Source organism: Trichosurus vulpecula, chromosome 9, assembly GCF_011100635.1.
Source record: "Trichosurus vulpecula isolate mTriVul1 chromosome 9, mTriVul1.pri, whole genome shotgun sequence".
In the NCBI taxonomy this organism is placed as follows: domain Eukaryota; kingdom Metazoa; phylum Chordata; class Mammalia; order Diprotodontia; family Phalangeridae; genus Trichosurus; species Trichosurus vulpecula.
Window position 1 is genome coordinate 79,912,697 of NC_050581.1, and position 23,449 is coordinate 79,936,145.

General features: G+C 39.2%; 1 protein-coding gene across 6 annotated transcripts in view; it reads right to left on the reverse strand.

Moving 5' to 3' along the window:
* Positions 1 to 2,809: 2,809 nt before the first annotated feature.
* KDM8 (lysine demethylase 8) overlaps positions 2,810 to 23,449 on the reverse strand; it is a 29,648-nt gene continuing 9,008 nt past the window's right edge. For 5 of the 6 annotated variants that reach the window (XM_036737323.1, XM_036737325.1, XM_036737327.1 and 2 more), the window contains exons 4-8: positions 17,689 to 17,821; positions 12,700 to 12,744; positions 5,009 to 5,158; positions 3,164 to 3,256; positions 2,810 to 3,089 (exon numbers count right to left, since the gene is read on the reverse strand). In XM_036737323.1, the coding sequence (XP_036593218.1) occupies positions 2,925 to 3,089; positions 3,164 to 3,256; positions 5,009 to 5,158; positions 12,700 to 12,744; positions 17,689 to 17,821 (586 nt within the window). In that variant the 3' untranslated portion in view covers positions 2,810 to 2,924. The remainder of the gene's footprint in view (positions 3,090 to 3,163; positions 3,257 to 5,008; positions 5,159 to 12,699; positions 12,745 to 17,688; positions 17,822 to 23,449) is intronic. The other variant, XM_036737328.1, reaches the window with a different exon arrangement.

Here is a 23,449-nt window from a genome sequence, read left to right on the forward strand (position 1 = left end):
ATAAAGGACTTCCCTGCCTCGCTGTCCAATTAGCACCTCATATTTAAAATAGCCAAAACTAAAATGGCCTTTCCCCTAAAACATGCTTTCATCAGCTCCCGTGGATTTAATTACCACCTTTGTACTGATGGTTCTCAAATCTACCTGTCCTGCCCCCAGCTCTCTGCTGACCTCCAACTGCTTTTCAGCCTTATTGGACTGGATGTTCAGTAGACATCTTAAACTCAGTATGTTCAAAATGGAACACATTATCTTTTTCTCCAAGCCCTTCCCCCTCTTACCTAACCTATTATGGTAGAGGGCAACACTGTTGATCCTCCTAGCCCCTCAGGCTTGCAAACTAGTAGTCATTCTGGATGTCTTACTCCCTTATACACCTTATTGAATTTGTTGCCAAGGCCTGTCAATTTCACCTCTGCAACATCTCTCAAATCCTCCCCCTTCTCTCCTCTGACCCTGCCACCACTCTAGTGCAGGCCCTCATCACTTCATACCTGAACTACTGCAATAGGCTGCTGATAGCTCTGTCTCAAGTCTCTTCCTATTCTAAATCATCCTCCATTCAGCTACTAGTGATTTTCTAAAGCACACGTCTGACTATATCACCCTCTTACTCGAATAAACTCCAGGGGTTCCCTTCTTCTGGAATCAAACACAAAATGCCGTTTGGCATTCAAACCCCTTAATAACCTACCTCCTCTTACTCTGACATGTACTCTTTGATTCAGTGACACTGGCCTTCTGGCTGTTCCACAAACAAGATTCCCCATCTCTTGGCTCTGGGTATTTTATGTGGCTGTCTCCCATGCCTAGAAGGCTCCCCCTTATCTGCTGTGTTGATCTCCCTGGCTTCCTTTAAGTCCCAACTAAAATTGTACCACCTACTGGAGTCTTCCCCACTCCCTCTTAAATTCTGTGCCTTCATTCTGTTAATTATTTCCTATTTATCCTGTATGTAGCTTGTTTAGTATATATTGGCTTGCATGTTGTTTCCCCCGTTAGAGTGTGAGCTCCTTGAGGGCAGGGACCATCTTCTGCCTCCTTTTGTATCCTCAGTGCTTAGTACAGCATCAGCACATAGCAGGTACTGAATATTTTTTTTTCTTACCACCATACTTTTGTTTGCACTCCATTCCCTGTGTTGAGAATGTCCTCCCTGCTCATCTACCTATTATATTTATACCTATCACTGAGAGCAAAACTCAAATACTAGCTCATTCAGGAACCCCTCCGTCATCATAGATCTTTGCTTAGTTTGTTTTCTGTGTTCTCTCTGTACCAGACAGTAAGTTCCACAAAGAACGGAACTGTGGCTAATCAATGCTTTTGATCTCTCTCCCTATGCACATTTAGTAAACATTTGTTGAAATGCATTGGCAAGTAAGGTTCAGAATTCAGAGGTCAGGCAGCAAGGAGTTAACTAGAGACCAAACTGAGTGACCAAGGGAAAAGGAGTCAGGGGCTGGAGCCAACAGTGTTACAGACAACAAAGAGTCAGAAACTCTAAGATGAGCTTTGGAGCAAAACAAGGATTTCATGAGTAAAAATGAGGGCAGAGTACATTCCAGACATCAGGGTAGGCCTGTGCAGTGGTACAGGGCAGCATGTGATTTAAGGAAAAACTGGTCCAGTTTGACAGGAACCTAGTGTGTATGAGAGGAATTATTTTATTTCTAGCTGGAGAGGTAAGCTGGAGCCAGACTATGGAAGGTCTTAAGTGACAGAGGCAAGTAAGTACAGGTGGCCAAAGTGAGGAGTGAGACATCTGATTTTTATCTTTTAGTAAAGTCTGTGTGATGCTATTAATGTAAAGGATATAAATTCAGTCCAGATGACTACCAGTCAATTTACTTATCCATTAAATACTACATCTAAGTACTTGCTTCATGGAATTGGTTATTAGGTAAACAAAAACTAATAACTTTTATTCAAATCTACTAACCCTCACTGGTTCAGTACAAACTCCTTTGAAGCCTTCATCCAAAGAAAATGCTCCATCACTAAGCCATGAACTCAATATTTTGGATTTCTGACAATACTGGAGATTTAATGGTATGATTTGAAGATTTCATTTTCAGAATTCTACTGAGCTGATGAAAACACCTGCTTGAGGAAAATAAGATCATGGAAATGTCCATGTTTCAAATATTACATTTTTTTGATAGATGCTTTTTAAATGTTTTTTTTGAGGGGGAAGGCAGGGCAATTGGGGTCAAGTGACTTGCCCAAGATCACACAGATAGTAAATGTGTCAAGGGTCTGAGACTGGATTTTAACTCAGGTCCTCCTGACTCCAGGAACGGTGCTCTACTCACTGTGCCACCTAGCTGCCCCCAAATATTACATTTTAATGATTTTTTTTTCCTGTAGTTTGAAGTTTAAAAGAAAATCACATCACATTTCAAAGGTACATGTTCCTTTCAACTCTAGCTGAGAGGAAAAGCAGAACCTGCCAAATTGGTACAGAAGTGATCACCGAGGATCAGTTGCTGATAGGGACTACAGCCAAATAGCCTATCTGAGCTAGGGGAGAAAAGCACACATTATGCCAAGCTCCCCTTGAATTACATTCTGCTTTGATGAATTCAATCTATCCCTCCTTAATGTTAGATATGCATGATGACATAGGATTCCTATTACATCTTATGTCAGTGTACCTTTAGTGACTTAATAGGAATCTTGTCATGTGAAAATTTAGATAAATACTTCCTATCATGTCAAATATAAAGAGAGAAAATTTTGATATCCACTAAGTATTCTGTTTTTGTGGGACACTTGGAATATATTTTTATAAATTTCAAGCAATTCGTGATGCCACACGCAAGGACAAATTTATTGACCTTAGATTACAGTATCACTCTCCCTTCAGGAAAAGACCATGCTGTTTGCATTATAGGTGTTTTTAATTCCTCTTCTAATAATGGTTATGACCACCAGAAGCTGACAGAGAAGCTGATATCCAGAGCTCGCACATAGTGCCAATACTTAACGGGAATAAACAGAATCTGTCCAGGATTCAAAATACATGACTGATATGAGGCCTCAGTAAATTTGGGGAATTTAATTAAATTGGGATTTTCCACATCCACCTGAAAAACAAAAGAAACCAGTTAGCTGTGTTATGATTATGACAACATCTAAAACTACACCATAAATATTTTACCTGGCTTGTATTGTGAAGGAGTTGTGTTTCATGTGGATATAAAGACTCTGATTCTTCTGGAGAGTACAACTGGATGTATTTTCTTCCAAGTACCTGGAAAGAGATTCCCCATCTGTCATTTGGTATTTTAGTTGTAGAAGAAATTTAATTTAAAGGTAATTAATAATATGCTATTTGTACAATGACCAAGCAGTAGAAATACAGAATGTCCCCAAAGTCTCACTTAAGTGTTAAGCTATAAAAGCTTTGGGGGACACCCTGTATAATCAAGGTGAACACATAAAAATGAATTTAGCAGGACTTTTGCTAATTCGTCACTATAATTAACATATTATGATAAAAAACCTCTCTCCAGACTTTGCTGGGTTTGTGAAAGTCAGGAGGGTCAATGTCTAGTACTCCTGAAACAAAAAATACAATTGTCTGTTCTTAAAAGTTCCAGTTAAATAGCTTAAGCAAGAATTAAAATTAAATGGTGGGTAGTCACAATCGGCTTCAAATCTAATGAATAATATGGGCATGCCATAGTAGATGAAAAAAGCACATGTAATACCAATGAGTTGTCTTTTTAAAAATTTCAAATGGCACTAGCATTAATTTAACTTGTTATATTGTACATTTGAAATAAAGACCATGGGATTATGGGATTAGAGAAAAAGTGAATTCACTCAAATTGGTAAAATGTGTTTTATCATGAAACTTAGTGATGACTAATTTACCTTCTCCATTTAGTGAACACTTAATGGTACAAGGCACTAAATTAATATAGATAATTCTATGAGAATAAATGGCATTTGAACATAGCATGTCCTTCTAGTTACTATTACTATAAAAAAGTGACAGCTACCTTAACTAATATTTTCTAATAAAAATATAGGTGCCTTTAGTATCATTTTATAATTTGAGTTAAAAAAAAAACGCTCTGTAGCTTAAGTTTTAGATAATGTGCTTCTTGGACTGGTTAAAGTTGTTTTTTTTTTTAAGAATTTATTACTTCAGCAAAAATTTGTTAAGTGCCCCTATCCTGTACACTCTACTACACTAGGTACAGACTTAATACAAAAATAATTGGCATAGTCTTTGCCTTCAAGAAATTTACAGTCTAGTAAAATACAATCTGGTAGATGCACTTAGTGAGGGTCACAATTTTCTGTGTTCTTTCCTGAGAATTTTTGTACTTAAAATATATAGAGTAGGACATGTGCTCTTTCCATCTCAGATGGTTTATTAGTAAGCCAGTCATTGCAGAGTGAGTAAATTATTCCCTGACCATTAGTCACCTAAGAGGGCATATTTCTTTTAGGCCACTTAGGAAACTGGAACAGTAATTTACTAAATGGACCAAATGTAGCCTATTGGCTTACAAGAATTAATGTAACTATAAAGTATTTAAGCTATGGGGGAGTAAATGACTTAGTGAATAGAATATGGCCAATATGTAACTGAAAGCCCAGGGATAGACAATATATTATAGTGGATAACCCAACTGCTAAAAGCATAGAATTCTGTGGATGGGATGGGCTTAAAAAACAGATATATATGTGTGTGTATGTCTCTGTGTGTGTGTGTGTATGCATATATATGCGTATATGCATATATATACATATATGCATATATATACATACACACACACACACACACACACATATATATATATATATATATATACATATATATGTGTGTGTATGTATGTGTGTATATGTGTGTGTGTGTGAGAGAGTGTTTCCTGGCTGTCAGATTTAAAAAACACTCAGACTACACTGACCCCACGAAAATGAAGATTTTTAAAAATTAAATTTAAATTCTCTAAAATGCTGATTTGATGATGATAATGATCACACAAACCTGGGCTAAAAAATTCTGCTGTGGATCTTGGTGAAGAGGAGAGATGGTTCCTGCTGGACCAAACCAGGCATTAATAGTTATGTCGTCTTCTTCACCACTGCCTAGACAGCAGTAATCTGGTATACAAATATCTTGCTTCAGTTCTGGAATCTGTCCCAGTCAAACCAATTAGAAAAGATTACAGTCAGGTACTACACGTTAAAGACGAGAATCAGTTTCAATTACGAAAATTTAAAATAAAATTGGGGCTATATGATTCAAGGTTAAAGGCTTTGCAAGTAATACTGCCTTACCTATCTCAGGCTTTACAAAGGTACTTTCAACAGGCTAACTTATAATCAAAATACCATAAATGTGGCATGTGGGTGAGTTAATATCCACTTAAGATTTTCATTATCTCAATTTTGTTTTACTTTCATAGCCAGACTGTGCATTAACATGGTGTTTTGCATTTAATTTCCTAGGTTTATGGTTCTAAAAGAGATTTTTCTTTTAGGTACAAAACCAAAGCTTCCATAAAATTTTCATTGAATTCAGGGGATGTTTCATGAGCTCATCAGCCAATCTTGGATGTTAACCTTTGACAAATATGCTCAATTTTTAAACAAGAGTCAAAAAACTAAGAACAAATCTATACTAATTTTGAGCCACTTCCTAATCTGATTATCTGAAGACCATAACTAACTGACAACAGTAATAACTGCTTTCCTGCCCATCTCACAGTCTACTACTTTATTAATCATGAACCCACAAAAGAGAAATTTTCTGGACCAGACAGTATTGAAGACATAAAAATGGGGTCACTAAGGAAACCAAGTTTGCTGTTTTACTTATATATTTTCTGAGTTATAATAAATATATCCAGACACTTATCTAGTCTAGGGAAATAGACCCCAATAGCATAAATATATTCAATTTACACTTGGATTTCTGCATAATACTAAACATTTCCTCCTTATGTTACAACTGAAAATTAGTTTAAAAAGGAGAGCTATGGAAGAAGAAAGTAATTCTCCAAAAGTGTCACATAAGTCATAACATCAAAAAGTACTACCTGATAGGTGAGATTTCAATAATTAAATTTGTTTTGTTTTCCAATATTCCTGATCACATAAGTGTCAGAAATGATTTAACTTTTAGCACGGCAGTGGTAAGAGGTTTATATAAAAGTACAAGAGAAACTTCCCAGTGACTATGGCAATTTTAAAACTAAAAGTTAAGAACTTTTGGCAGTCCAAATTAGTAGGGAGGATTTCCTCATCAGCAGTTCCTTCTATCAATTAAATCACAAGTATGGACCAAAAAAAAAAAAGTAAGAGAAAACAACTGATGTTATTTTTCAATTACTTTTTTTTTAATGCAATTTATTTATTTAACATATTTGGTTTTCAGCATTGATTTTCACAACATTTTGAATTACAAATTTTCTCCCCATTTCTACCCTCCCCCCCACTCCAAAATGGCTTATATTCTGGTTGCCCTGTTCCCCAGTCAGCCCTTCCCTCTATCACCCCCCTCCCCTCTCATCCCCTTTTCCCTTCCTTTCTTGTAGGGCAAGATAAATTTCTACGCCCCATTGCCTGTGTATCTTATTTTTTAGTTGCATACAAAAACTTTGTTTTTGAACATCTGATTTTAAAACTTTGAGTTCCAAATTCTCTTCCCTCTTCCCTTCCCACCCACCCTCCCTAAGAAGTTGAGCAATTCAACCTAGGACACACATGTATTATTTTCAATTACTTTTTAATAAATGATCCGTTATATCAGAAGTTTTGACTGGTCTTGGGTATAATTAAAGCTAAGAGTTCAAAACTGAACTATTATTATAATAAGCATTTATTAGACACTTTGGTTCCTGGTACCATTCTGAACACATGATAAAAAGAAGTATAAAGTTTTGGTTATTAAAGAGCTTACATTCTAATAGCTAATAATAAGAGCTAACATTTACAGAGTCTTGACATATGTAATATCAGAACACTAGTGAAGTTGAGGGGATGTGGGAAAGGTTTGTTTTATAGGTGACGCTTGATTTCAAACTTATAGGATGCTAGGGATTCTAAGTAGAGGTGAAGAAGGAGTGCATCCTAGGCCTGGGGGACAGCTAACACAAAGGCAGAGAGATAGGAGACAGAACATGGTGTGTGAGGAAGACAAGTGGGCCATTACTGATGGACTATGATGGTTCTTTCTAGAACGTCCACTTAAAGGAGGCGGCCCAGGCCAAAGATATATTCCTCCCTCTACAGTCTGCGCTGCTGAGTTTTCCCCACAGGACTTTATATAGAAACATCTTCAGCGAACCTCAAAGTTCATTTTGCTCCTGAACTATTTCTCACATCGGAAGAACTCTCCACCTCTGTGGCTTTACCTGATTGGATGGCTCCTCCCAGAAAATCCAATTAAAGGAGGAGTCCCAGACCAGAAATACCTTCTTCCCACTGCTGCTGCCTAGCCTCCAGAAGCCTTTCTCTACCATGCTCCTGCACCATGTACCTTCTCTTCTCCCTCCCCACTCTCAGCTCCCCTTTCAGGCCAGTCTTCTCCAATTAGAATGGAAGCTCTTTGGGGACAAGGAATATATTTCTGCTTCTTCTGTTGTATTCTCATTGCTTAGCACAGTGCCTGCCTGCCTGCCTGACTACAGTGATGTGGAAGACAGTAATGTGTGGGGAAATTAGAAAGACAGGAGGGGGCCAGGTATAAGGTTAATGGGGAATAAGATCTTCCCGCCCATCAATAGGCCTCATGTGGAACCCATTAAGGGAAGCTTGCTCGCTTGTAGGAAGGCTTACACGCCTTTTGCTAATTAGGCACTGAATCAGGGGAGTAGTGATGCCTTCTGGTTCTGAGCCTATTACCTGAAAGAGTATATATTCTGGGAGGTGAGCTTTTGCTTTGGGGGCTTGCTTACAAGAAGGACCTTGTGATTCCTTGGTTGAGAATGAGTGGTTGCATATTCAGAGCTCCCAGCTGCTCAGAGGTAAAGGCTCTCAGTGTTTTTGATTCAAGCAGTAGAGCCCTGTCTGTTGGTCTTTATTTCTCTTCTCTGTATTTTATGTAATTAAAGAAGACTGTTGACCCTGAAACAGCTACCTTTCCTTAGTAAAGCAGATCTAAGAACCTACACTAGCAGCCTTCCTGGGTATGCCGGTGTGGTTATTACACTAGGTTGTGAAGAGCTTTAAATACTCAAAACGAACTTCTGTTTTGTTCTAGCAGTAATAAGGAACTCTTGGAATTTGTTGAGTGGGGAGTATCACAGTTGTACCTGTGATATTAGTGTGCCTCTGGCAGCAGCAGACAATGGGTTGGGATGCCTCACACAGGGAGACCAATTAGGAGGCTTTTAAAATAGTACAGGCTAAAAGTGGCAAAGGTCTGTTTTGTGTGAAGAGAGAAGGGGATAAATATGGGAAATGTACAAGTAGAAACAACACAAGTGTCAACAAGGGAATGTGGGGTGAGTGATGGTGAGGAATCAAGAGTGACACTGAGGTTTTGACCCTGGGTGACTTGAAGGATATGGTAGCTTTGATAGTAAAAGGTAAGTATAGAAAAGTACGTCAGTCAGTAAACATTAAGTGCCAACTATATCCCACGTACTGTGCTAAGCACTGGGGATACAAAGAAAGGCAAAAAAACTGTCCCTGTTCCTGAGGGGCTCACAATCCAATAGAAAAGGAGTAGGTTTGTGTGAAAAGATACCAAGTTCTGTTTTGTACATGTTGAGTTTTAAGATATGTACGGGACAATCAGTTCAAAATGCTGAATCACTGATAGAAAGTCTTGACTGGTCTTGAGAGTAGGCAAGGCTAATAATAATTTAGTGCAGAGTATCATTTACATAGGAAGGAGGGGAAGGGAATAAGCATTTGGATTTAGATTTTGTATTATTTGTATTTTAGTTGCTTTGTAAATAAGAGGCTTTTAAAGCCTACTGTACAGTGGATACAACACTGTAATTGCAGCTAAAATATCAAGTCAGGTCCTAGATTCTGCCATTTATCTGTTGTAAGAACTTGAGCAAATCACCTAACATTTCTGAGCTTCATTTTCCTTGTCTAGAAAATGGGAATAATATATTTTGCTGCTACATTACAGGACTGTTTCCAGCGAAGGGCTTTGCAAACTGTAAACTACTATGTAAAAATGAATACATTACTAATGTCTTCAAAAAGGTGGAGAAGGAGGGCAAAGGGAGAACTGGTCTCAACCAAGCACTGCACTGAGACACACTGGGCAGCTGGGAGCAGTATGTATACAATCAATGCTTTCCGTGTGTGTGTGTGTGTGTGTGTGTGTGTGTGTGTGTGTGTGAGAGAGAGGGAGAGAGAGAGGTGGGGGGAGAGGGAGAGAGAGGGAGGGAGGGGGAGGGAGAGGGAGAAGGGGGGAGAGAGAAGGGGGGGAGAGGGGGAGAGGGGGAGAGGGAGACAGGGAGAGAGGGAGACAGGGAGAGAGGAAGACAGGGAGAGAGGGAGAGAGAGAGAGGGGGAGAGAGAGAGAGGGGGAGAGAGAGAGAGGGGGAGAGAGAGAGAGGGGGAGAGAGAGAGGGAGAGGGAGAGAGAGGGGGAGAGGGAGAGAGAGAGAGAGAGAGAGAGATGCTGAAAGGCTGAAAGGCAACTGGGGAGTATAAAAAGGTGAGGGGGAACTGAAGATCATATTCGTGTACTTCTTGGCACAAAGTCCTTGGCCTTGCTTATTTTCACCTCTACATGAATGAGTATACCTACACAATGTAATTACCCAGTGAGATTTGGAAAATTGCAAATTTAAATCTATTGCCTGGTATACTTCAGTTTATCCTTAAGCCCAGGAATCAGAAGCTGCTAAGATAGCAGTAAGGGTAGGACTACTGCTACTGTGCTGCTACCAAAGAGAGTTGCATTTCTTGGGTGTAGGGTGGTACAGTGGAAAAGAACAATTCCATCTGAATTCAATTTCTAAAACCATAAGCTACTATGTGAAAGACAACGAACTAGGACTGGGACTACAAAGACAAAATGAGCTAGTCCCGTCTTTCAAACAGCTCTACTCTGTATTAGACCATAAAAGGCAGTATGGTGAGACCTGGGTTCAAATCTCAGCTCTTACACTTTCCTCAGATGTAAAAACAGGAATAATATAACATTTGCTCTGCACAACCCATTACAGAGTTGCTGTGAGAATCATATAATATACAGAATGCAATTTGTAAACCTTACAGTGCTGTCTTGTGTCAGCTATTCTTTGTGGTAGAATGTAAGCTTCCTGAGGGCAGGGAATATCTCATATATAAGAATGTGTGTGTATATAAAATCTCATTTACATATGAATATATCACTTATCTTTATATCCCCAGGGCCAAACACCTAACAGTATGTAGCACATAGTGAGTATGTGCACTTAATGTTTGTTGAACTGAACTCATTAGGGTACAAATCCAGGGTCTGTAACTTACTACGTGGGTGACCTTTGGCAAACTGTTTAACTTATTTGGCCTGATTCTTAGGATATTTCTCTGCACTGTGTATTCTAGGTCAATTGCTTTTGACAACAGTTTATTTCAGGGTTTTTTTTTTCCCAATTTTGCTGTCTTTTGATTCTGCTCTAGTATTTTTGATGTCTTATTAAATAATGTATTTCTTTTTTTCCCCCCAAGATGTTTAATGCCTTGCCAAGGTTTTCCATATTCTGCTCTAAGCCCATCTAGTTTATTCCTTTGCTGGTCCTTCAGGTTTTTTAAGTTAGGCTTGCCAACCACACTGGGGGTTCCTGTGTCCACTTCATTCTCTTTTATGGAGTTCTAGATAATGCAAAATTATTTTCTTTTGGAATTTTATCCTGGAATTCTACTACTCCATGGTATTCATTGTTATGGGACAGTTTTCTTTTCTTACTCATTTCCACCTACAATCTCTCCAATGGTTTTTTTTTTATTTTGTTCTCCTGGCTAAGGGAATGGCTAACCATTTGCAACGAAGCTTCCAACCTGAAGAGATGACTATAAAAATTAATACTTCAGCCAACTCTCATCTCTGAAACTACCTTATACACTTTTGGCATCTCAAGGAAATGTTAAGTACTGCCAAGACCAGCTTCATGCTATCAGGGCAAAGTCCAGCTCTCTTCTACACTTATATTAAACTTCCCATTAGCCGGGAAATTAATTGGATTCTTTCTCGAGGTAGGACTCTTATTTTGTATTTGTTAGTAGAAAAATTAGCCAGATGAACTCATCTTCTTGTAAGAGGCTTTGGTCTATGGAATCTATATGCATAAAACACTAAATACTAATTGATTTATCTTCTAACTCCACCATAGTCCTACTCCAACGGCCTCATTATGTGGAAGTGATCCTGTTTTCTTGAAGGGTATGGGTATGGCTGATCCTACCAAGATGGAAAGATTTTGAATTTGGGCCTAGTGCTGAACTTTGTGTATATCATTTGAGGAGCATCCTTATTATGCCGAGGAGACATGAATTATTTTGGCCATACCAATTCATGAAACTATTTAATAAGGAATAAAGGGATTGTAATCTCTCTTGGTGGAAGGTCTATCTACACAGACAAAATTACAAACATCTAAAGAAAGTACTTGCTAGGAAAATTTTGGAGTTACGGCCTGCTCAGATGACAGAAACTGTGCAGAAAGTGACTGGAACATATGCATGCCTAACTCTAATTTTTTTGCATGGACTCCTTTTTTGTAATTAGATTTAGTCTGACAATAAATTCCAATAGTTTCATAAAAATTCTCAATAAAATACAGGGGACAGTAGTATAATTTGGAAACTCCTCACTTACAGATATGGTATGGTGAATACAAAGATTGGAAATCAGTTAAGCTTGCTACTAGTTATGGCTCTGCCATTCACTAGCTGTTTGACTTTGGAAACATAAGTTACTCACCCCATCAGGCCTCTCATTTTGCAGATGAGGGGACTGGCCCAACTAATCTCAAAAGTCACTCTAAAAGTAGCTCTAACATTTTGTGGTTTCTACTGCATCCCTATCATACAGATACATTCTAGATGTCCCTGCTGAATTTAAGCTTTCCTCAACACTACTCTCACCATGTTATACTCCTGTCCAAAGAATTCACTGGTTACCTACTGCTTGCTGACTATAGCTCATGTCCAAAAAGTATTTTTAACTATAGCATTAAAGTCCAAATTCGTTCACATGGAATTCCAGGCCTCTAAGATCTGGCCGAAAACTATCTATGGTTCAAATTCCTATCATTCCTCCTATCATACTAGACTGCTCACTGCTCATGAACACATCCTGTATAAGTCTACCATCTTTTTTTTCTCTTTTGCTCACTGGGAATGCACTTTCTCCTACTATCTTTTTGAAACTAATTATCCTTCAAGCCTTTGGTTCATGTTCTGTCCAGAAAGCCGTCCCTACCTACCCTACAGTGATCTTTTCTTCCTGGGAACTCCAGAGGCACTTGTCTGTGCCACCCACTTGGAACTTGACATATAATGTTTATTATTATTGCTGCTTTATAAAAATCAGACCTGTGATTTTATTGGTGTGCCCTTGTGGGGAAACTTCCTTTAACAATGCAGCTCATTAACTGCTCTGCAATGTAGAGAGTGAGCCATTCACCGAGAGGTTAAGTGATTTGCCCAGGGTCACAAAGCCAGTTAAGTTTTAGAGTCAAGACTTGAACCCAGAAAGAAATGCAATCCATACGCTTACCTGATCAAATAATTGGTGCTGAGCAAGGTAGCCGATGTCATTCTGCTGTTTTGAGGGAGGAAGAACAAAGAGAAGATGGTGACATGTAGGAGTCAATTTGACTATATGATATGTCCCTTGGTGATCAATTTGGACTATAACTTACTGTTCTGGGAATGAGCGTCCTTTACGTGGGGGCATGGGGGGATGGGGGGGGCGGTATGGAGGATGATGATAGTGTTAACAGCATAAAGCTCTCCCAGTTAGATGGGTTAGCTCCTTAATGGAGTGAACCCTAATGGTACTATGTTTGCTTTCTAATCAGTAGATGCCATTCTTCAGCCTTCCCAATCTGTGCATTATATAAATGGCTATTTCATTCCAGCTCTAGGAAAACCCATTACTTTAATAACGGTACTCACTTAATTTCATATCCCAAGCTTAATGTCAAGGAATATAACCACGTTCTCACCCACAGTATACCTCTTTGTGATAAGGTCACAGGCAGAATCACAGGTTTTGACCATGGTTGAGACTGGTAATTCTGATTTTTTTTTTGACAGAAGTTTGTGATCTTAATGTTCCTAAGTGAATTTTCATTTTTTGCACTGGTATTTTAAATTAGCATTTGTGGGATCTAAAATTTGTGAAAAGAATCCTTTGTATATCACTTTAAATTTTAGAATGAATTTTTCTTACAACAATAGGCCTATAAAGCAGGCTTCCTCACATTTTAGAGATGAGGAAACTCACACTCAGGTTAAATGACTCATCCAAGGTCATACAGTTAGTATCAGAACTGGGTGAACCCAGGTCTTTCTGACATTAAATTCAGTACTCTTTCCACCAGACCAAACCATACCTCTGGAATACTGAAAGAGTGGGTTGAGAACTGGGCCTGGAATCAGGAAGACATCTTCATGAGTTCAAATCCAGGCTGAATGCTTACTAGCTGGCAAGTCACTTAACTCTGCTTGCCTCAGTTCCTCATCTGTAAAGTGGGCTGGCGAACCACTCCAGTACCCTTGCCAAGAAAACCCTACATGGAGTTATGAAGAGTCAGACACAACTGTAACAACTCAACAACAGCAGCAGCAGAAAATATTACTTGACAGTCACTTGGAGTTGATGGTCCTGTTTGGAATATGAGAGTAAGATATGGAAACATTATGAACCATATGCTCGATAGAGTCCTACTTGGATGCCTCATGATGGTGTGCTGATGGCTCTGGGTTCTTGAAGGCTATGCTAACAGACCACATATCTGGTAAATTTTACCAAGTCGGAAAGGAGCTCGCTCAGTGGCCATTCAGTGTATCCCAATATATAAATCAGAATCCTTTCTAAAACATACCCGAATGGCTATCCTTTATTTGTTGAAGACTTCCAGTGAAAGGGAATTTACTACTCCCCAAGGCAACCCATTATGCTTTTGGATACCTCTATTTGTTGGAAGTTTTTCCTTATGTCAACTCTAAATTTGCTTCTTTCCAACATTACACTGACCCTACTTCTGCCGTGGCAATGGGGAGTGGGGGGGGGGGGGAGGAGCCCTAGCAGAAGTAGTCTAATCTTACTACATCTGACAGCTCTTTGCTTACTTGAAGATATGTTATATCTCGCTGAAGTCATCTTTCTGGGATAAAAATTCCCAGTTATTTCACAGATCTAATGTAGCATGCTCTCAAAGCCACTCACCATCCTGTTAGGACTATTTGCAGTGTTCTAGAGCTTAATAAATTAAGGACAATGTCACCTGCATACAGGAATATTTGGAAGACCTTACTATCTATAGGAATTCCTTCTCAATTTGGACTCTATTCTGAATTGAACACCTTTGGTAAGCTTACAGTTTCCTGTTTTAAGCCCTGCTTGATAGTAATAATCAGAGGACTGCCAAATAAGATTACCTGTTTTATCTTTTTAACACATCTTGTATAATTCTGACATATGCATGCATGATTTTTATACATCTTGTTGGAGGAATGCCTTTAAAGTGGCATTTTGCTTTACTGAATAAAATTTTTACTTGTAATCAATAAACTTAGTAAGTACATTAGGCTATCTATATATTTCAGTCAACTGTGTAATGTTCTGGAATACTGCTTGTGGAAGTCCACCTTTTCCCTTCAAATATCTTCAACAAATATTCCCTCAATGCATGTTTAGATTATTCTAATAGACATTTTTTGAAGAAGGATAAGTAGGTATACAGATGAGGAATTATTGATTTGCTCCTGGTAGCCTTATTTTTTATTTTTTTTTTGGTGGGGGGAGGGTTAATAGTATGGACATAGATATTTTTTCCTTCATGCTTTTGGCAGTTTGCCCTGTCTCCTTCAGACACCCCAAGAACTCTTCTGAGAGCTGATCTCTCTCTTCTCTAATCCTTTCCATTGTTCTTTTGAGATCATCAAAACATAAGAGAATCACTCCCAGATTTTATGAATAATGAGATTCCCTCTATGCACCAATTATTACAGAGAGGCTAGCTACATTTATCATCTTCCTATATAAGAATGTAAACAGTTGTTCTTTACTTCCTTATGATTGCTTACTCATGTTTACCTTTTTATGTTTCTCTTGACTCCTGTGTTTATATTTCAAACTTTATACTTAGCTCTGGTCTTTTTGTCAGGAATGCTTAGAAGTCCTCAGTGTTGCTAAAGATTCATTTTCTCCCCCTGAACATTATACTTCGTTTTGCTGGGTAGGTGATTCTTGGTTATAAGCCTATATCCTTTGCCTTCTGGAATATCGTGTTCCAAGCTCTCCATTCCTTTGGAAGTAGTGGCTGGTGAATCTTGTGTAATCCTGACTGTCTCCTCAGCACTTTTATTCTTTCTTTCTGTTTGCTTGCAGTATATTTTTCCTTGAGCTGGGAGTTCTGGATTTTGGCTATAATACTCCTGGGAGTTCTAATTTTGGGGTTTCTTTCAGAAGATGATCGGTTGATCCCTTCAATTCCTACTTTGCTCTCTGCTTCTGAGATAATTGGGCAGTTTTCTTTTATGATTTCTTGAAATATGATAATTAGGTTCTTTTTTCTTGTTCATGGCTTTCAGGTAGTTCAGTGATTCTTAAAGCATCTTTCCTTCATCTGGTTTCCAAGTCTGTTTTTCCTATGAAATATTTCACATTTTCTTTCTTTAGATTTTGCCTTACTAATTCTTGATCTCTCATGGAGTCATTAGCTTTCATTTGGCCAATTCTAATTTTTAAAGAGTTACTTTCTTCAGTGAGCTTTTGTACCGCCTGGGATCAGAGCCACATAATTATGGTTCTGGAACTTGTTCCTTGATGGCCAACACTTCAGACTGTTTTTTTCTGCCCTGATCTATGACCTGGAACTGGGTAGTAGGCAATAGAACTGCCAGATAGTACCCATTCCTACACTCAGTGCTAGTTCAAGGCTCCCCTGGCATCTACTCCTGCCTTGGTGTTCTTTCTTGACTTTCTTTCGGGCAGTCCCTGTGTCCTGGAAGGCTTCAGGCTATGCATACTCCTGGCCAGACCCCATCCCCAGTGTCTACAAACCTCACTATGACTGTCTCTCTAAGCCATCCTGGGCTGGAAAAGTGATTCCATGTGACTTCTTTCTGGCCTTCCCAATCAGAATTTGGTCTGATTACTGTGAGGAACAAGGCTCAACTACATCCTCTTACTCTGCCATCTTGACTCAAGGAGCTTATGTTTTAATAAGGGAGACAACATTTATAAATCAGAACATACAAGATAAATATAAAGTAAATGGAAGTTAACTTTAGAGAGAATGGCACTAGCCCACGATGGTCTCCCTGTATAAATACAGCTAATTCAGGAAGGTGTCTCACAATTATAATAAGTTGTTTCCTGCCAATTAAAATATAATCAGTTTATTTTTTGAGTGTGATATTATTCAGTGCTCACCATGTCCAACACCTCCTAAATTCTTTTCTTAAAGAAGCATGTGTGTGAGACTTATGTGAAGAATACACATTTTTGGCTCCTCTTATTCCTTACTCCTGAAATCATATTTTCTCCCATATTTTCTAACACCTATCCAATGAAATCATTGTGTATGAAAATTATATGTTGATTTCATTTAAAGGGTCTTATTTTTTTCTAGCTGCTCATTCTCTGAAATAGTGATATAAGGTATAATTATTTTCATAGTGATTTTTTTTGCAAATAATTATCATGAGCATACCAGATAACCAAATATCCCATGAAATATCACTCATTGTTTTTGGATACACAAAGGTGAACTCAATGAGCTCGTTTATTTGCCTTTCCAAGGAAGACCTGTGTGCCATCCTTTCATTTAGCTGTACTTCCTACTATCTTCTGGTTTTCTTCATAAGGAGAATGTAATGATTAATACGATTCCATGGACAGGTGTTTCATGTTCAGACTATTGAAAGCTAAGTTAATGTTTATAGATGGCTGAAAAACTATGATTCTTAGTATCCTCTGCCTCCTTTGGTTTCATTCTGCCACCATTACTGTGGAAACAGAGGGGCCTATGTGGGATTGAAGGCCATTTTGTATTTTTACTCGTATCATGGGTTGCAACGGCCAAAGAATTAATCACTATTATAGTCCATCTATTGGTGACGATCCTCTCCATATTAAGCTATGCTTGTCTCGGGAAGGTAGATAGAGTCTATTACAGGGATTGCACTCAAAAATTTTCTAACACGGTAGACCCTGACATAGCTTGTGCTCTATTGGCAAAGCCTTAAAGAACCTAGGATCAATTCAATGCCATAATGATGTCAGTATCAGGGGAGGGCTTTGTGGAAAATAACAGTTCACATAGGTCCTAAAAATTCCAAATGTTCCAGTTTCCATATCCTGGTATGTCTGACTGCTTACCTCTAGCCTACTGCACTGAGATTATGAAGTTACTTATGGCACTTATACTCCTATTCCCATATGTCTCTTTAAATTTCAGTGCATGGGAACACTCGTCAAGAAATATTAGTTTATTTTTTTCATAAGCACTTAGAGAAAAAAAAAAGGACAGACCTTATTCATAATATATTTGCTGATAAATTCATTGACAGTCATGAGCCTTTGAGACCATTCTTCATCAGTGTACTTGGACCCTACTTCCACTGGGACAGTACGACAGCCAGCTATTTCTTGAATATAATCCACACTATTAGAAAGAAATACATATAACAAGTTTGGGGTTTGTTTGGGCCAGCAAAAACTTTCACCAGCCTAACAAATTTCCCTAACCAACAAACCTTTTTTAGTGTTTTCTGTATTCTACAGTGTTCCCCCAACACAAATTCCAATGAAAATATAATGGAAACCACGAGGCTAAATTCATCCATCTTTCTTTAAACATGCTGCATAATTTCCACCAGGACCAATCCAATTTCACTTAGATCCTGGGTAAGCAAATATTTGCACAGTTTTGTTCAATTTCCTGGTTACTTCCCTTATCACTTTCAATCTTGATAGAAGAGACTCGGGAAATGTAAACTCAGGGTACAAATATAACAAGGGTTATGATAATTGAGACCTTTTATTAGTCTTAAGGAAGTTTTTATCATATACCATTCAAGGACATTAACCCTCCCAACTTGTAGTAGAGTAATGTTTCTCTGACCTCAGTATACCTTCCTTCTTCTTCAGTAATGTGTATACTTTAGCAGCCACAGAATTTTTACTGTCTCTTTTCATATTTATCAGTGTCATCACCTAATGTCCGTGACCTACACTGACACATTCCTAACTGAAGTACTAGATTATTTATTCCTATAGCTATGTGGGGCAGTGAGGTGGTGCAGTGGATAGAACATTGGGCTTGGAATCCAGCCTCAGACACTTACTAGCTGTGTAACTCTGGGTAAGCCACTTAACCCTACTTGCCTCAGTTTCCTCATCTGTAAAATGAATTAGAGAAGGAAATGTCAAACCACTCCAGTATCTTTGGCAAGGAAAACCCAAACAGGGATCACAGAGAGTTGGACATAACTGAAAACGACTGAACAACAGCTATATTATTAGTTATTATGAATTCCTATAGCAGTAACAAAGCTAACTTTTCTTACAGGATAACCTAACTTTTTAGACTTTAGCAAACTAATCTGATGGTTGTTCATGTTATGCCTCAAGAGCCAGTTCCTTTAAAAGTTAACACTCGAAAATCTGCAGGCTGCTATCCTGAGCTTGGAGGCGAGCAGTGTACAGGAGTAGCTGTGTGACTGACTACACATGAAAATCCATTTTTTAAAAAAGTAGCTACCTGTTAAAAGGCCATATAATGAAAGAGGCTAGGCCTGCGACTACTACTAACCAGTTCTTTGATTTGTTTAGAGTGAAACTGAACAAGTGGATTTATTTCGACATTTGCTAACACCTTTGACACATCTGTCCTATTTTTACACAGACAGTCTTTTGAAGAAAGACTTGTGAAAAAGCTTTGACTCATGCCACATTTTTTGTTCGGTTCATGCTTTCTGAAAGTAAAGATGTGGATAGTAGTTATCAGGAAGAAGTATGTGGAAACAATGACTGATTTCAGGCATATTACTAAGTAAGGGTGCAGACTTATCCTATTTATAATGAAACAAGAAGAGTGACCATGAAGATAGAAGTTTTGCTCTCACTCTTATAAAACACTTAAGTGATGGGGAAATCATGGAATCATGTCATGTTTTGGTTTCCTTACTCTAAGAACAGGATCCTAGTACAATCTGGAGTGTCATTTCTTTTAGTCTTATATTCATGAACTGTTCACTTCAATCATTTTCTCTGAATTTGCCCTGCTCATGTTCATGATGTTCCCCATCACTTGAATTATCTTCACTTCTTTTTAAGTATCTGTTCTTCCTTCAAAACCCGCCTCAAATACAACTTCCATAAAGCCTTTTCTGGCCCCTGTAGTTGTTGTTGCTCTTCAGTCTGAAGTCCTGCTGTGCTTATTGTCTTGATCTCTTATTTGACATATATACCATATAATTTTATTCTTCTATTTAATCAATTCAAAAAAATTTTAGTAAGTGCTTACTATGTGCTAGAGAATGGGGTACAAAAATAAGAAATAAGTCTCTGCTCTTGAGGGGCTTATAATCTTATAAGCTCAAAATTATCTTACATTCCTTACCATATCTTTTACCTCTCTGAATTCCCAACGTCAGTGCGGTTCCATAAGATATATCTTATATGCCTTATAACTCCCTTCCTCTCGTCTCACCCCTATTCCTCTTCCCCCTACCCCATCTCAGCTAAATTGTGCCCCTTTCAGTTTATACTGGTCATTATGTCATTGTGTCACCCCCACCCATCCAATAAATTTTAGAGGCTTCTTACTGCTTCCAGGAACAAATACAAAATGCTCTGCTTGGCATTCAAAGCTCTTCATACCCTAGCACCCTTCTACCTTACCAGTTTTTTTATACTTCACTCACCTTTGATCCAGTGACACTGGCCTCCTGGCTGTTCCATGAAGAAGGCACTCCATCTCTGGGCATTTTATCTGGCTCTTCAGCAGGGCTAGAATGCTCTCTCTCCTCAACTCTGACTACTGACCTCTCTGGCTTCCTTTAAGTTTCAACTAAAATTCCACCTTCTACAGACAGCCTCCCCCAACCCCTCTTAATTCCTTCCCTCTTTTTGTTATTTCCTCTTTATCCTGTATAGCTCACTTTGTATATATTTGTTTGCATGTTGTCTCCCCCATTGGCTTGTAAGCTCCTTGAGGGCAGGGACTTTCTTTTGCCTCTTATTGTATCTCCAGAGCCTAGCACAATGCCTGGCACATGGTATGTGCTTAATAAATTTTGATTGATTGTTTCCTCTATTTCTTGGGCTCCTTGCTTCCATTTGTCCATGGAGAGGCATAGGATTTATATGATCATCGAATTTAGCACCAGAAAAGCCTTCAGAGATCCTCTAATATAACCCCCTTATTTTACAGGTGAAGAAACTGAGGCCTAGAGAAGAAAAACCTGTCACACAAGTAGTAAGTGGCAGAGCTGGGATCCTGACCCAAGCCCTTGGAATCAGTAGTCTTCCCACTCTACTGCTAGCTTCCCTAGTGCACTTAAAATGATTTGCTTCAGAAAAGTTACATTTATATTTAAAGTCTATAACAATTTGGCCCCAACCTACCTTTCTAGGCTGACTGTACTTTATTCTCCTTATACTCCCGGTTGAACCAAACTGGCCTTTTTGCTGGTTTTCACACAAAGCATTCCATCACCCATGTCTGTGTCTCTCATGTCCCCCCCCCCTTCATCTTAAGAGAATTCTTTACTCTTTCAATACTCAATTTAAGCACTACCCTTTTTTACTAAGTCTCCCCCCCCCACCACCCTGCTGATACAAACAGACCTAGAGCTTGGAGCAGGGGTATGTGTGAGTGAAGCATGTGGACAGGATAGGAGGCAGCCGTGAGGAATTGCTACTACAAAGCCGGTGGCAGAGCCTCTCTCTATATGACTGCAGGAGAGGAGGGAGGAATGTTACCCAAGCCATGAGGCAGCAGTGCAGATTCTTGCACTGGAATCATGTGGCTCCAGGAAGAGGGAATTTTAGAGCATCATACTTGAGAATCCTGGGCCCAGGCTCCTGAACAGAACTGTAAGGAGTTTTGGCTAGCACTCCAAAACCAGTCTCCTCCTCCACCATCGTCATCATCATCATCATCACCATCAATATGGCTAGCACTTATATAATGCTTTAAGATTTTCAAAGTGCTTTGATCCTCAGTTATCAATAAACATTATAAAGCTCCTACTCTGTGCTAAGCACTGGAGATACAAAGAAAGGCAAAAGACAGTCTCTGCTCTCAAGGAATTTACAGTCTTAGAGGGGAGACAACATGCAAACAACTATGGACAGACAAGCTGTATGCAGAATAAACTGGAAATAACTGGAAGAAGGAATTAGGATTAAGGGGGAATGGGAAAAACTTCCTATAGAAGGCAGTATTTAAACTGGGACTTGTGGGAAGCCAGGAGGCAGAGATAAGGTGGGAGATCATTGTAGGCATGGGGGACAGCCAGAGAAAATGCTGGGTGTTGAGAGATGGAATGTCATTTGTACAAGGGACATCAAAGAGGCCAATGTATGTATGTATGTGTATGTATGTGCAAAGAATAAGAAGACAGGGAAGGTGGTGGGGAGGCAAGTGATAAAAAGCTCTGAACATGAAAAGGAAGATTTAATATTGGATCCTGGAGATAATGGGGAGCCACTGCAACTTACTGAATAGCAGGGTGACACAGTTAGCTCTTTAGGAAGATTAACTGGACAGCTGAGTGCAGGATGGACTGGAGTAGGACAGATTTATGACAGGGGGGCTACTGCAGTAGTCCAGCTGTGAGATGATGAGGGCCTTGTAATGGTAATTAAGGTGGGACTTTTTGCTGTTGACCTTTAATGATTCTGGCCTTTGTTTGAATGGGGCAGATAAAATGGGATGTTTTTGTATCTCTCAGCACTGACACAATTGGGAGCCACTGATTGATTTGTATCTGATGTGATATTGGGGGTGGGGAACTTCTCCACAACCAGCCTGGATGAGGTGGGGGCCCTCAGGGCCCTGAACAGGATATATAAGTCCAGAGGTTAGCATTCTCTCTCAGAGCTCTGAGCCACAGCAGGAGTGGCATGTACTCTGGGCCAGCCCTTGTAATGAGCTCCCCGGCTGAAGACTCAGATGTTGATAACTACGAATTGTATTTGGTCTGTCATTTAGGGTGCTGGTTTTTTCCCCTGAACTAAGTAAATGCTATTTGTATGCTAGATTAAAGTATGATTGTTAACCCCTTAACGGTGCTTTAAAGCAGATGGAAAGGACCTGGGCTTGCAGCGTTCTGTGGGTTAGTTGTTGTTGGTTCACACCCCACAGCAGCTGCTAGCTGGATTGTTGATACAGGCCTGTACCAGAGTGCTACCAGGTAGCTACGTGATACAGTAGAGATAGAACACTGGGCTTGGAATCAGGAAGACTCATCTTCGTGTGTTCAAATCTGGCCTCAGACACTTACTAGCTGTGTGACCCTGGCCAAGTCACTTAACCCAAACCTCCTTAGTTCCTTGTCAGTAAAGAATGAGCCAGAGAAGGAAAAATGGCAAACCACTTCAGTATCTTTGCCAAGAAAACCCCAAGTTGGGGTTTTAAAGAGTTAGACATGACTGAAATGACTGCACACCACCAACACCACTACCAAGGTGGCAGCAGTGTCAGAAAATTGAAGAGGGAATATACAGGGGCAAAATGGGACTACTACTACCACCTTTTGGGCTGCTATTGAGGATCAAATGAGATAATATTTACAGAGTGCTTAGCACAGTGTAGGTGCTACACATAGATGTTAAAAGCTATTATTATTATATTATTGTTAGATGTTATGAAGGTAAAATCAGTAAGCCTTGGCAGTAGATTGCCTATGGGGTGGTGGTGGTGAGAGCATGAGGAGTTGAGGATGATGCCAAGGCTGCAAGCCTAGGTTACTGAGAGGATGGTGGTACCTCCCATAGTAAGATGGAAGTCAGGAAGAGGGGAAGGATAGAGGGAAAGACAGTAAATTCAGTTTCGGCCATGTTAAGTATAAGACGTCTACAAAACATCCAGTTCTCTAGAGATATCCAAAAGGCATTTGGAGTTATCAGACTGGATGTCAGAAGGGAGGTCAGAGCTGAATAAGCAGATTTGAGAATTATCAGCATAGGAATAGTAATTGAATCCATGGGAGCTGATGGGATCACCTAGTGAAATAGTATAGGAGAATAGAAGTCCCAGGACAGAGCCCTGTGAGACACCCAT